Raw genomic sequence first — 13,165 nt, 5'->3', positions numbered from 1 at the left:
TGCCCCAGGCCGTGATGGGCCTGAGCAGGGGGGCAGGCAGCCTATGACAGGGGCCCCACCGCCTCCCCGCTCCGAACGCCCAACCGGAGCTGGGCGTGGGGCCGCATCTCGCTGTTACATGAAGCGGTTGTAGCCCCGCAGAAGCCGCTCGTGATCCCGTTTTGTTGCCCTGCCTGGAGGGCCGGCCCGGAGCTCAGCATTGCCTGGGCGGTGCCGATGTTCGCCCCGCCTTCGCCGCTCCCGGAACCCGTTGGCCCGGCGGATGTTTCCAGCCGGAGCGCCGCCAGCAAACGGACCGGAGGCGGAAACGTGGGTGGCGGGTAGGGACTGTGCGGCGGGGCGGGCGGGAAGCGGGCCGGGCCCTATGGCCTCCTCCAACAGCATCGACATTGAGGACGCCACGCAGCACCTGCGGGACATCCTCAAGCTGGACCGGCCGGGAGGTGAGCGGCGCCGCGGGGCCGGACTGTGGGCTCGGGCCGGGCGGGGTGAGCGCAGCCCGAGGCCCCGCGGGTGGGGCCTGGCTCGGGCCGTGTTCCGTAGCCCGGGGCTGGATCGGTGCTACGGAGCCGAGCTGGGCTCTGAGCTGTGCTGAGCTATGGGCACATCGCGGCCAGAAAGACGGGGAGGCCATGGAGCGTGTCCAGAGTGTGAGGGGTCCGAGCACAGCGCTGTGGGTCGGGGTGGAGGAGCTCACGGAGAGCTCGTGGCTCTGCAGCCCCTGATGGAGGCTGTGGAAAGCAGAGGTTGGCTCTGCTCATGGGCAGTAGCAATAGGGTGAGAGAGTGATGGCCCCACGTTGAGGGTTAGGTGGGATATTAGGGTTAACTCCTTCTGTGAGGCAGTGGAACGCCTGCCCGAGGGGAAGCACCATCCCTGGAGGTGCCCCAGCGCTGCTTTTGTGTAGCCACAAGGCGCAGAGGTTGGTGTGGGGCTGTGGTGGAGCAAATGTACAGCTTCACAGAACAGCTGGGTTGGAAGGGACCTTAAATCCTCCCATAGCCCAATTGTCCAGAGCCCCATCCAAGGCCCTGAGCACCTCCAGCGATGGGGCACCCACAGCAGCAGTGCCAGGGTCTCACCTCTCTCTGAGTACATTTCTTCCTAATGTCTAACCTACATCTCCCCTCTTTCAGTTTGAAGCCATTCATTATTCCCTTGACCTACAACTATCAGACTGTGTAAGAAGTCACTTCTGTGTTTTTTTATGAATTCCCTTTAAGTACTTGAAGGACACATCGAAGTCTCCCCAGAGCCTTCTCCAGTATGAACAAGCCCAGTTTCCTTTGCTTTTCTTCCAGCCCTCTGAGGGTTTTCGTAGCTCCTGCTCCAACAGCTCCATGTCCTTCCTGAGCTGTGGTGGGGGCCCCAGGCTTGGGCACAGTACTCCAAATGGGACCTCAATGGGAGAGCAGAGCAGAGGGGGACAATCTCCTCCCTCATCCAGTTTCATTATTAGCCATAGGAAGCTTCTAATTGAAGTTTCTCTTGTTTCTGGACCACGTAGGTGATCCAAAATTATATTTCTTTACTATAAGAAAATACTTCTTTCCTTTCCAAAAGCTGCTCCATAAGGAGAACTGAGTGTGGTGATGGGGAACTCTTATTTCATGAGCTGAAAGAGTGCATCATTTTTGGGACATGGATGGAGTTGTCACCTCAAAAGAAGCATAACTGAATCAACTTCTCTTGCTGGTAGAAGCAGAGGAATTACTTTCTGAGGATGGTTTATTTCTATTTTTCTTCATTCATTCCTGTCCTTTGCCTCTCATTCCCCTCTTCTGTGAGCTCTAATACATAGGAAGGCAGTTGAGAGGAGGAGGAGAAGCAAACAGATGGCAGGTCAATCACCCGGTGGCGCAGTGGTTAAGGACGCCGCCTTGCAACACTGGGGCACGGGGTTCGAATCCCCCCTGTGGCGCAAGTGGTAGAAGTACCGCTCTGCTACACAGAGGCTCGAATCCCGGGGGCTGGACTCGATGATCTCTAAGGTCCCTTCCAACCCGCACGAAACTATGAAACTATGAAACAAGCACTGCCCATGTAGTAGCACATAGACTTGGAAGAACCAGACGGAATCAAGTTAACAGCAGAAGGGCCTCTGAACCTCCCACATGGATGCCAGAGGAAGGGGAAGCTTTTGAGACCCTCGACAGAGAACAGAAACAGTCCTGTGAGCTGCATGTGCAGGGCTAGTGTTATCTGACGTGAAGCTGCTGAAATTCTCTCTACTTCCACTTTCTGGTTCTCTTTAAGTTTCACTTACACATTTTGATGTCATGTGGGGTGTAGCTGCTTTCCAAGGCTATTACCACAGTGAAGTTTTGCCATGTTAGCTGCAGGCAGTTCTGAGCATTCTTTCCCAACACGGGTTTTTCCCAGTGTTACCATTTGTTTTTGTTCATGTACCTCCTGAATGCTGAGTCCCTTTTCTTGTGCCTTCAGGGTTATGCTGGCTTGGCTCCCACTAGAGCAGGGCAAAGGGCTGAGCACATTCCCCAGCTTCAGTCCCACTGTGGTGCTCATTGGCCTATGGAGAGCATTTCTTTCTTCCCTTGCCTTGGAGCTGATGTCACTCCCCTGCTGTCCATAAACACTGATGTGAGCTATTCCTGTTGCTGCAAATAGAGCAAAGCGTGTATCATCTTTCTCTGTTGGCCTGGGTGCTTTTCCATAGTGAACACTTTCTTGCTTTTGGCTGCAATGGATAAATTGCAGCTGATGGAAGTTTATTGCACCTACCAATGTACTATAACAGTCCTCATCTGCAGCAGCAAGCGCAGCATGGGTGTGCTGACTGGTTACAGGGCTGCATTCTGTGACCTCATGCTGTCTTATCCATGCAGGGTGGGTAAACTGAAGTGTTGTGCCCAGGCCTCTCTGTGCTGGGATGCCCTGGAGCTACACAGTCTTGCTGTATCCGTAGTGTGGTTGTTGATTTATTGACCTTGTTCTTCACCAGCAGGCAAGTTTTAAATATTCTTCTGGCAAGCGAGTAATAGTTGCAGTTATGGCTGTAGGCAGCATTGCTCGTGCTGATGCATTAATGCCATTAAGGCTTTTTGGTAATAGGAAGATTGCCTTGCTTTCTAGGGAGCCACCTCCTGCCCCTGGTTTAGGTGTGTTATGTGTGGCAGCAGCAGTGGGGCTCACAGTCCTGCGAGCTGCTGTCTCACAGGAGCTTTGCAGCACTTGTTACCTGGCAACAGGACGTGGGATTTCAGTCTTACAGTGCGAATGTTTCCAAGACAGGTGGCTTTGACTTCTGTGCAATCACACTGCAGGCACTGGTGGAGTGAGCTTGCTCTCCAGTGGGGATGATCAGCTATTCAGGGGACATGGAGGCCACCAGGCATCTTGCCCTTGGCCAAGGGTGTGAAGGCAGGGCACGTACACCCCTCAAAGCAGAGATGAGTAAGTGGTTGCTTTGTCCTAAACTTGAGTGCTGTGAACTTCCATGTGCTGAGTAAACTAAGGGACAGCTGAGGGAATCCTGTAGGCACAGCTGCATGGTTTTGTGGCTCAGTTGCTTGAACACCTCTGGCCTTTAAGGTCACATCTTAGAGAATGGTTTTGGAAAGCGTTATTTCCAGCTGACCCCAGGTGCTGTATGTGCTGCTGTATGCGCTGCTGGATTGCAGAGATCTCTCTGAAGAGAGAGAATGCACTGGAGTTAGAAATAACTTATCAAGAACCCTTTGGCCTGGAATGTAAATATTAGATTCAGTAAATCTGAATTGTTGTCGTAGCCTTTCTGATCCAAGAATGTTACCTCCTTGAACCTTGTAAACTCCTCATTCCCATTCATTGGTCTCTCTGGTCAGCTGGGATTCCGCATGTAAGACAAGCACTATGATTTCAGCCTTTTAGGTAAGTTCCTTTGATTGGAGGTCTTCCTTTTCTGAGCCAACTCAGTGCTTTCTACCTGACTGATCATTAGAATCTGACCGAAAGAAGTGTATTTCATGCAGCACTATTTCTTTTAATGGATTTTGTGCATGGTTGGTTGTTCTTTTTCCTAGGTTCGGTGAATGAGAACCAGAGACCATCTAGTTCCTATAATGGAGACCTGAATGGGCTGCTGGTTCCTGATCCCCTCGTGGCTGGAGATGGACCTACGCTGACGAAGCCGGTGCACCGCAGCATTTCTCTGGGAGCTGTGCAGGAGAAGCAGGTCATGTAAGTGTTGAAGAAAGGCTGAGAGTGGATAAGAAGCAGCTAAAAATTACTGGTGGTGGGACTGGGTGAGAGTGCTGGGAATCCGAGCAAGTTTTACATTGAGCTGCGCTGACAGCTGTGGTTCAGTGCTGCTTGTCAGACCTCTGGGGTGCTGATGCACTGAGCCCAACTGCTGTGCTGCACAGGAACTGAAGAACATCAGCAGGGCTGTTTAGAGAGGAGAGCAAAACTGGTCGCATGACCGATACTTGAGTCAGGATGGAGGTAAATTAGCAAGGCTGCAGAGAAAGCTAAGTCTATATTTGCATGTAGAACTCCAGCTGGACTCCTGCAGAGACCTGTGTTACCTGAGAGGTAACTTAAGCCAGTTTGCAGTAAAGACTGTGCACTTGTCAAAGTGTTTCTCTCCCCATTATTTGAAATAGAAAAGCTCTTCCTTGAGCTAGATGTCTGCCGAGCTCTGCGTGTGCATTTGTGTATATCATACAGCATATGTGCTTTTACTGCTTACATGCAAACAAATGTGTGTAGAGCAGTGCAGATTTGCACTTTCTCATGGGAATAAATGCAAATGTAAATATATTTTGTTTGGATTTTCTCTTTGTAGTTTTGAGAGAAGGTTTTGTGAGGACCATGAGCAGTGTGCTGTGCTGATGCAGTTCAGCTGATTGGCTTTGCTCTGTTTGCAACTCATGTTGGACAGTAGTCAAGGCTGCTTTAACCAAATATAGGACTGTGCTCAAGTCAAATAGGCTGATGGTCTGCAAGAAGCTGAATGAACCAGCTGTTTGGCTCTTCTCAAACTCTGACATACAGGGAAGGGATACTTAAATGAAAGCAGTTTTTCCTTTCAGATGTTCAGGTCAAACCTCTTAGATGAACAGATACTCCTGTGTTGCTGTTAACATTGTGAACAACAAACATGTGACCTCTTTGCTCTTCCTGTGGAGTCCGGTCTGATTGTTTTGCCCTTTGCTTTTCTCAAAAGCTGCCTTTCTGGTGATGACAGCTCCACTTGCATCGTTATATCAGCAAAGGATGTGGAAATAGTGGCCAGCAGTGATTCCAGCATCACCAGTAAGGCCAGAGGGAGCAACAAGGTAAGGAGCATGGTTCTGTCTATTCTTTTTAGTCACACCAGCTCAGTGCTTTGATATTTTAAGCAGAATGCCTGTCTTCTTTCCTGTGTTGTAGGAGTTTGTCAGGGAGCTTTGCAAGGGGAGAACTGGAGCAGTATATTGTGATTGATTGCTACTGTTAGTCTAGAGTCTGGCCAAGTTGCCTTCTCGTTCTCAGGAGGGATTCCATGATCTAAGCTGGGCTTTTCTGGGAAAGTGCCCTTCTTCCCTGAACAAATTTATTATGATGATTGTTTCTGTGCTGGAAGTTCTTTTCTATAGAGGGAGGGTTGCTCTTGGCAGCTCCAGTCTCGCAGAGGACTCCAGCCAGCAGGTCAGGGCTGCAGAAGAACCACTACACTAAGATATTGCTTAAATAAAACCAGAATTCTTTTTCTTGGAAAGAGCAAGTGCCAGTGCAGCAAATAGTTTTTGTATTTCACAAGTGTCTCCAAGAACTGGGAAGCCAGATGCAGTGCCAGCAGGGACATAAAGGCCTTTTGGCTGTAGTTGAAGGGTATGCACTTGTTTTGCAGTGTCATAAATTTGGTGAGTCGCATTCCTTCTTGCAATGGAAGCAAATGTTCATTAGCCTTCATAACTTTGAATGTTCAGGGCTCTAATATTTGGCATTCAATATGCAGTTTTTCTTAGCAGCTGCTGCTTCAAACTTTCCTATTAAACATTAGAGGTCTTTCCAGGAGGAAATTGGATTTGGCAAGTTTGTTCCAGGAAAAGTTTATTCTAGGCTTTTCTCATAATTTTTTTTGTCTTTCTCTTGAGCAGGTGAAAATACAGCCTGTTGCTAGATATGACTGGGAGCAGAAGTACTATTATGGCAATCTGATAGCTGTTTCAAACTCTTACCTGGCTTATGCCATTAGAGGTGAGGTACCTTCTCGTTGTTGCTGTTTTGCTCTGTGTATTTTTACGACTGGCAAAGTTTGCATCACAAGAAAGTAACAATAAGAGAAATGCTTTTTCAATGCCTGACCAGCGTGGTGGCGTAACAGGAGTAAGAGTAAAACTTGGAGGTACAGGGGAGGAAAGAGATGGTGCTGTGGGAGAGTTTGCACTGAGAAGGAAAGGTTTTCTGAGGGTAGAAATAGGTTTCACTGGGCAGCGTGTAGATGTTCACAACATTCATCTAATAAACTGTTTTTGTAGCAAACAAGCTTCTCTGCACAGGAACAGCCCAATAGTAATTTGAGTAGATGTTTGTGATGGATTTGCTTGCATAAATTTAGAGTTGAGCTTAAGGCTAAATTTAGAGGAGGCAAAGAGCAATGCAAAGGCAGCATGTTTTGTAGGAGAGAAAAGCAGAACAATGCAGATACAGTTTGTGAAATAGTCTTTCTAGAACAAATAAGCACTTACATCTACAGTGTCCATTTGCTTTCAATGTAACCACATGGTGTTTGGGGCTCTTTGGTCTCTTCTTAGTTGTAGCTCCCATCCATTTGTCTGGCCTTTCACAAAAACCAGCTGTGTTTTTTCCCAGCTGAGGTTATCCTGCAGCAGCTGTTTTTAGGATGCCTTACCCCTTTTTTGAAGTATTAAAACTTGTGTGCAATAGAAAAGCTGAGTGATCTGTGAGGGCTGTTCTGGGCAGGCAGGTGGAATGGGAAACAATATGGAATCCACAAGACTGCCTGTGTTATAACAGTGTTTAGCTGAAATGGGGAAGCTGAAAACCTTGGCTAGAAAATACATGCATTCAGGTGTGCTCTTTCCATGTGAGTGGTTATGCTTTTTGCATTCTCCTAATGGAAGATGCATTTGAGCTGCCTGCCTCTCAGTGGCCCCTTTTGTCCAGTTACTAAAAGTGAAGTTGCATTTAGAGCTAATTAGATGTCACTGGGGGTCAATCTTGAAGTTTTGGTGGCTTTGTAATCACCTTGGGATTAAAAATTCAGGCATCGCATTAAGTGAAAACATCTTTCTAGAGAAAAACGTGCTGAGAATTGTGAGCAATCAACTTCTGTTGATTATCTCTTAGGTAGAGCAACTTAGGGCTTCTGCTCAAGGAAACACTACAGAAGATATGGGGAATTAAGCTGCCCCTTGCAAGGCAGGGGAAGCTGCACGGATACATAGTGACTTCTCCCTTCTGTCTTTTCCACAGCTGCCAGCAATGGCTCCGCTATGGTGCGAGTGTTGAGTGTCAGCACTGCGGAGCGGACCTTGCTGAAGGGATTCACAGGCGGTGTGGCAGACCTGGCTTTTGCTCATCTCAACTCCAACCAGTTGGCGTGCCTGGATGAGGCTGGCAACCTCTTTGTCTGGCGCCTGTCCATGGAGAAAGACAAAATCCAGTATCCTGTCAAAACAAGCTTCATCTTGGTGGTAGGGTAACGGTTAGATGTGAATGCAAGCTCAGAATTCCAACATCAATTGCGGCCTTCTAGTCCAACTCCCTTGCAATGAACAGGGACACCACAGCTCGATCATGTTGCCCAGAGCCAGGTCCAGCCTGACCTTGAAAGCCTCCAGGGATGGGGCATCCATCACTTCTCTGGGCAACCTGTTGCAGTATCCAGTTGTTGCTGCAGTGCTAGCTGAAGTATCTTAATCTGTCCATGAGCAGTTGCATGGATAACACATTCAGATGGGAGTATGTGCTCTTGTGCTTATCCTGCCCCTGTCTGCAGCCTGCAAGAGAAAATTAACAGAATCTATTAGCTTTTGTGAGCTTAACTCTGCAGTGAAGAAAAGCTAGCTTGCCTGCTAATTTTAATTGATTTATTTGAACAGCAATGATTCAAAAAAATGTGAGGTTTAGTAGTATTTACCAGAGGGCCAAACCTGTAAAGCCAGAAAGCTATGTTTCTTAACTGTGGTGATCAGAGAGGAGATCTTGGTGAACATCAAACGACCCGATGGTACCCCTCTGAACACCTCTCGAAGAATCATCTGGTGTCCTTTCATCCCAGATGATAGTGAAGAGAATAGTGAAGAGGGAAGTCAAACGTTGGCATTGCTGCACGAAGACAGGGTAAGGAAATGTTGCTTTTGAAGATTATCTCATGTTGTTATGAGAGGGAAAGAATCTAATAAAGGGAAAGAGCCTATATAAGTGGTTAGAAATGTCAAGGCTTCTCTCGTCATCTCTGCTGGGGATCTTCCCATAATGGCGATTCTTCTCTTCTGAGGAGAGGTTGTGCTGATCTTTTTGAGGGGCTCAGAAGGAAGGAGAGTGCAAGTCTGGCTCAGCATCAAATGGTGAACACCACTAGAAACAATGTGGATGGTCAGGGGCATCGTTCCCTTGTTCAGGCTGGCAGGGGAGGGGTTTGGTGAGCAGCAACTCTAACTGCCATGAGCAATGCCAGGAAAGCATCTAATGGCCAAGGTGGAGAGGGGAAGGGTTGTGTCACGTAGTTTCATGGTGCTGATATGTTGGGTAAATATGGAAGAAATTCTCGACTGTATGAGACCAATGCTTGTAGAAGTAAACCTGCATGTATACACATTTATCTTCCAGGCAGAGGTATGGGATTTGGACATCATCCGCTCAAACAACAGATCCTGGCCAGTGGAAGTGCCTAACATCAAAGAGGGCTTCATTGTAGTCAAAGGCCACAGCACGGTATGACTCTGCTTTGTTTTCTTTACTACCATCACGTAGGTGATTGCTGCAGCTCATTTAGGCCTTCTTTGGGTTTTGCTGTGTCTGGAACTGGAGTCCTTAAGGCAGTTTGCTGTAGGAAAGTTCCATGTCCATCCACACAGTCACCCACAGCCTTCTGGTTATGTGATTAAGGGCACCAGTCATTGTTAGGTGATCTTTGTTTCATGAGCCAAGGTGCATTTATGGTCGTTTGCTTTGAATAAGGCTCTTGAAAAACTCTTGAAAAACCAAGGTCCTGTTTGACATCTTGGGCTACATTTCCACTATTTTCTTGTATGTGACAGTAAATGGAAAACCTAATAGTGCTGTTTGTTGCTGGGTGAGAAAGGGAAAACTAAGTCCAATGTCTTCTTTATTCATTTACGATCCCCCCAGTGACTGTAGCTGTTATCTGCTAGGAAAGTGGACCAGGGCTATGGCCGAGCATCCGGGAGGTGATATTATGAATATGAAAGATACAACTGGAAAGAATCCCATTTCACTTCCTGAAAGGGAAAATGGCAAATTAATTCTATCGCCCAGATAAAACAAAGTAATTCATGCTTGTGAAAAGCCAGAAAATCCCAAAACAAAATGAGCTCTGTTCATAATACGAGTAATGGTAGAAACAGCAGCAGAATAATCCATATAATCCACGGTACTTAACTCGCTGTTTGGAAAAGTAGATTATTAATTATTATTACTCAAAAAAAGTGAAGTGTTGTAGTGAAGTATGTGTTAGATATCACTCTGATTTCCAGTCCTATCAGCATGTTAATCAAATTCCTGTTTGAAGAGGGTATTCCTTCTCCCCAAAGAGATATCAAATTAATTTTCTTTATCCTTTTTTCCCCCCTCTTTTTGGTTTAGTACCTGAGTGAGGGAGCACTTTCTCCGGATGGAACTGTATTGGCCACAGCAAGTCACGATGGTTTTGTCAAATTCTGGCAGATCTATATTGAAGGGCAAGATGAGCCAAGGTAACTGGAGAACTAGAAAATGAAGGAGCTTGGAGCAGAGCTGCTTTTTCTCTGAGAATTTTCTTGTTATGGGATGATCATTCTCAGGACACAGTAAAATACAGGGGGAATGTTTGCAAAGTGATATGTTAGGGAATAGTGATATTGTGTCACTGAGTATCGCATCCCCTCATGGTTTGGTGACCTTAGGAAAAAGTAAAAAGCTGTATGTGAAATCCTGAGTTCTGTGCTTTGCGTGGGCTGTGCTCATAGTCAACCTGTTACTCTCTTTTTTGCAATGCAGAAAGCTGCTCTGGGCTATTCATCTCAGTGTTGGCTTCTTTTATATATTGTGTCCTTGTAAAGATAAACCAAATGGCAATACACATATCGGTTTGGTCACTAGCAATGACTGTAGTCTCTTATTTTATACAAGCATCTAGACAGCTACAAGTTGGTAACACTTGGTGCCTGCTGACTAGATGCTCCCTTTGGACAGGGGTTAGAATGTTCAGGGCCTACATTTTATCATTTAACTTTCCACGCACACTTGGTGTTTTCTCTGATTCTTTCCTAGATGTCTTCATGAGTGGAAACCACATGATGGGAGGCCTCTTTCCTGCCTGCTCTTCTGTGACAACCACAAAAAGCAGGACCCAGAGTAAGGCCCCAGTCCTTTACTTTGCGTATTAACACTCAGTAACATCTTCTAATGCTGATGTTAGGGCGTTCCTTGTAGTTGTGATCTACTTATGGGACATTAGCTTTGTGACTGGAACAAGTCCTCTCCTCTTCATACCATGTCTTCTAGTGATGGAGAAACAGAGAGTGGACAGGGACAGTCTAAAGTTACCTTAATTCTAATGTCTTCCATGAAAGCAAAGACGGATCTAAATCAATGAGTCCTTTCAGGTTTGTGGTATGGCCAGTTTTGCCTGCCTTGTTGTCTTTCAAATTTCTATTGCAGTTGAATAAAAGAAATAGCTATATTTCATCTTTCTTCAGTCACTTACAGATACGCAGTTCTTGAGCTACAAGAGCTATACTGGTTTCCAAGGTAGATTAGAAACAGAGATTTTCTGGGAACTTTGCTGTTGGGCAAAACCACTTATGTGCTGCTTGCAAGAATATTTCAGTGAAATATCCTGCTGCAAGGGACCAGGCCTTCTTTAAGAGAACCTGGCTGTGTTATGCCTGCAGGGTTCCCTTCTGGAGGTTTCTCATCACTGGAGCAGATCAGAACAGAGAACTGAAGATGTGGTGCACTGTGTTTTGGACCTGCCTGCAGACCGTCCGGTAGGCGTTCACATGCTGACTCTCCGAAAGGGTTGGCTTTATGTCCTAACAGAGCTCTCAACTTCCAGCTATCCTTACTTTGCAGAGATGATCTTTAATTTTTGTGGAGTCTACTCCAGCCTCAGTTAGAACCTTTTTCTTGACATATCTGTTGAAAGCCTTCAGGGCTGTGGTAGATTGTCAGGCTTTGGTATGGCAGCAGAGGAGGTCAATCCTTTTACAGGCATTTATATTACTGAGATCTGTTATTCTTGCTTTGGTCTGTAAAGTGTGGGTTTGATTTGATTTGCTGAGCCATATAGGTCCAGAAGTTCAAGTGCTGATACAGGCCTTCCCTTTGCTCAGCTTGTGCTGTTCCTTGATGCGACTTTTTTTGCATGCACATGTGAGGCCACTTCTGAATTCTCTTAGAATGAGGAGATTGTGATATACAGCTGAGTGCTACTTTTTACCATCTCATATTGCAGGAGATCCAATGCCTGTAGATTTGTGGATGTTCTTGAAGCTGTATCTCTTGTCCTCCTATGAATGTTGCATAAGTTACCTGAGGATGTAGTGTCATTTTCCATTTAAATGTTTGGAATTCATAACTTGATTCTGTTCTATGTTCTTCTTGCTGTCCTCTCAGTTGATGTCAGCACTGACTTTTAGCTGTGATGCTTTTGTTTTAGGGGAGAGTTGCACTATGTGACTGTAAACTTCTTAAGATTCGTTTTAACTAATGCATAGTAGTTGTGGTTGTATTAATACACCTTGTTTTCTGTGCCTCCTCCTGTCTTCTTTGTGGATCTAGATTTTCTCCTGACATCTTCAGCTCCATGAGTATTCTTCCCAGCCTGAAAGTCTGCCTGGACCTCTCTGCTGAATATCTGATACTAAGTGACGTGCAGAGAAAAGTAGGTATTTCATTTTATTGCTGGCTGTGTGAGTAATGGTGAAAGTAGAAATGTTCTGTGTGACTGTTTCTGCTGCCTGGGCCAAAGCTTTGCACGTTAATAACTGAAAGTGCACAGAGGTTGGCCTCAGCTGTTTCAGTATGAGATAACAGATGGTGACAATTCAGTTGATTAATCCAGAGGAGCCTTAAAGATTATTTTTCACTCCAAAGTAAAGTTCTTATTTGGAGGAACTTGTCTGGCACATCAGGATTGAGTTCCTGATCAGCTCTAACTCGGATAAGAATGTGCTTATTGTGGTTGATGGCGTGGGTGTACTCTTAAAGATTTAGACATTCCAGGCCTTATTCCTTGTGTTATTCCCACGCTTCCAAATGTAGATGCTTTTTGTCCACGTAAGCATACACACGCTGTGCTCTGAAAGCCCTGTGACATACTGTTTTTGCTTTTACTAGGTCTTGTATGTGATGGAGCTGATGCAGAACCAAGAAGAGGGCAAAGCTTATTTCAGTTCCATCTCAGAGTTTCTCCTAACCCATCCAGTCCTAAGTTTTGGCATCCAGGCAGTGAGCCGCTGCCGTTTAAGGCACACTGAAGTGCTTCCAGCAGAAGAGGAGAATGACAACTTGAGTATAGGTAGGTGACAAAGAGAGTTTGGCTGCTGTGAGATCAGGTTGTCTGTTCTGGCTGATTCTGGCTTTCTTTTGAAAAGCTTGCTCTCTTCTTTTACTCTCTATGAAAGGCATGTTGTGCAGCTGGAGTACTTCTGAGAAGCACCGTACAGATGGTTGCAATAGACCTAGAGGTCTGTGTTCCAACCTACTGCTTAAGGCTGAGTCAGCTCTAGCTTTACCCAGTTCTTTGTGGAAGGCCTTGAAACATGACATGTCTGTCTGTGCCCTGGTGCCCTGTCCTAGGGCTGCACCTCTTCAAAAGAAACTCAACCTGGGAAATCTAACCTGCAGATTGTAGCCATTGCCTCTTATTGCACTACAATGCCACTAGAGATGTTTCTGTTCTAAAAAATCATTACAGGGCTGTGCAGGCTTGAGTGCAAGTGATGCTTTCATTAAGATACAGGTGAGCTGCTCAGTATCAGGACAGTGT

General features: G+C 46.2%; 1 protein-coding gene across 2 annotated transcripts in view; it reads left to right on the top strand.

Moving 5' to 3' along the window:
* Nucleotides 1-292: 292 nt before the first annotated feature.
* EDC4 (enhancer of mRNA decapping 4) overlaps nt 293-13,165 on the top strand; it is a 28,157-nt gene continuing 15,284 nt past the window's right edge. For both annotated transcript variants that reach the window (XM_015873647.3, XM_015873646.3), the window contains exons 1-12: nt 293-443; nt 4,023-4,179; nt 5,168-5,279; nt 6,084-6,183; nt 7,423-7,612; nt 8,145-8,292; nt 8,782-8,886; nt 9,778-9,887; nt 10,444-10,527; nt 11,067-11,162; nt 11,956-12,058; nt 12,514-12,694. In XM_015873647.3, the coding sequence (XP_015729133.2) occupies nt 365-443; nt 4,023-4,179; nt 5,168-5,279; nt 6,084-6,183; nt 7,423-7,612; nt 8,145-8,292; nt 8,782-8,886; nt 9,778-9,887; nt 10,444-10,527; nt 11,067-11,162; nt 11,956-12,058; nt 12,514-12,694 (1,465 nt within the window). In that variant the 5' untranslated portion in view covers nt 293-364. The remainder of the gene's footprint in view (nt 444-4,022; nt 4,180-5,167; nt 5,280-6,083; nt 6,184-7,422; nt 7,613-8,144; nt 8,293-8,781; nt 8,887-9,777; nt 9,888-10,443; nt 10,528-11,066; nt 11,163-11,955; nt 12,059-12,513; nt 12,695-13,165) is intronic.

Source organism: Coturnix japonica, chromosome 6 (genome assembly GCF_054131305.1).
Source record: "Coturnix japonica strain WE chromosome 6, WE-NBRP24, whole genome shotgun sequence".
NCBI lineage: Eukaryota > Metazoa > Chordata > Aves > Galliformes > Phasianidae > Coturnix > Coturnix japonica.
This window is presented reverse-complemented; position numbering and strand designations above follow the sequence as displayed.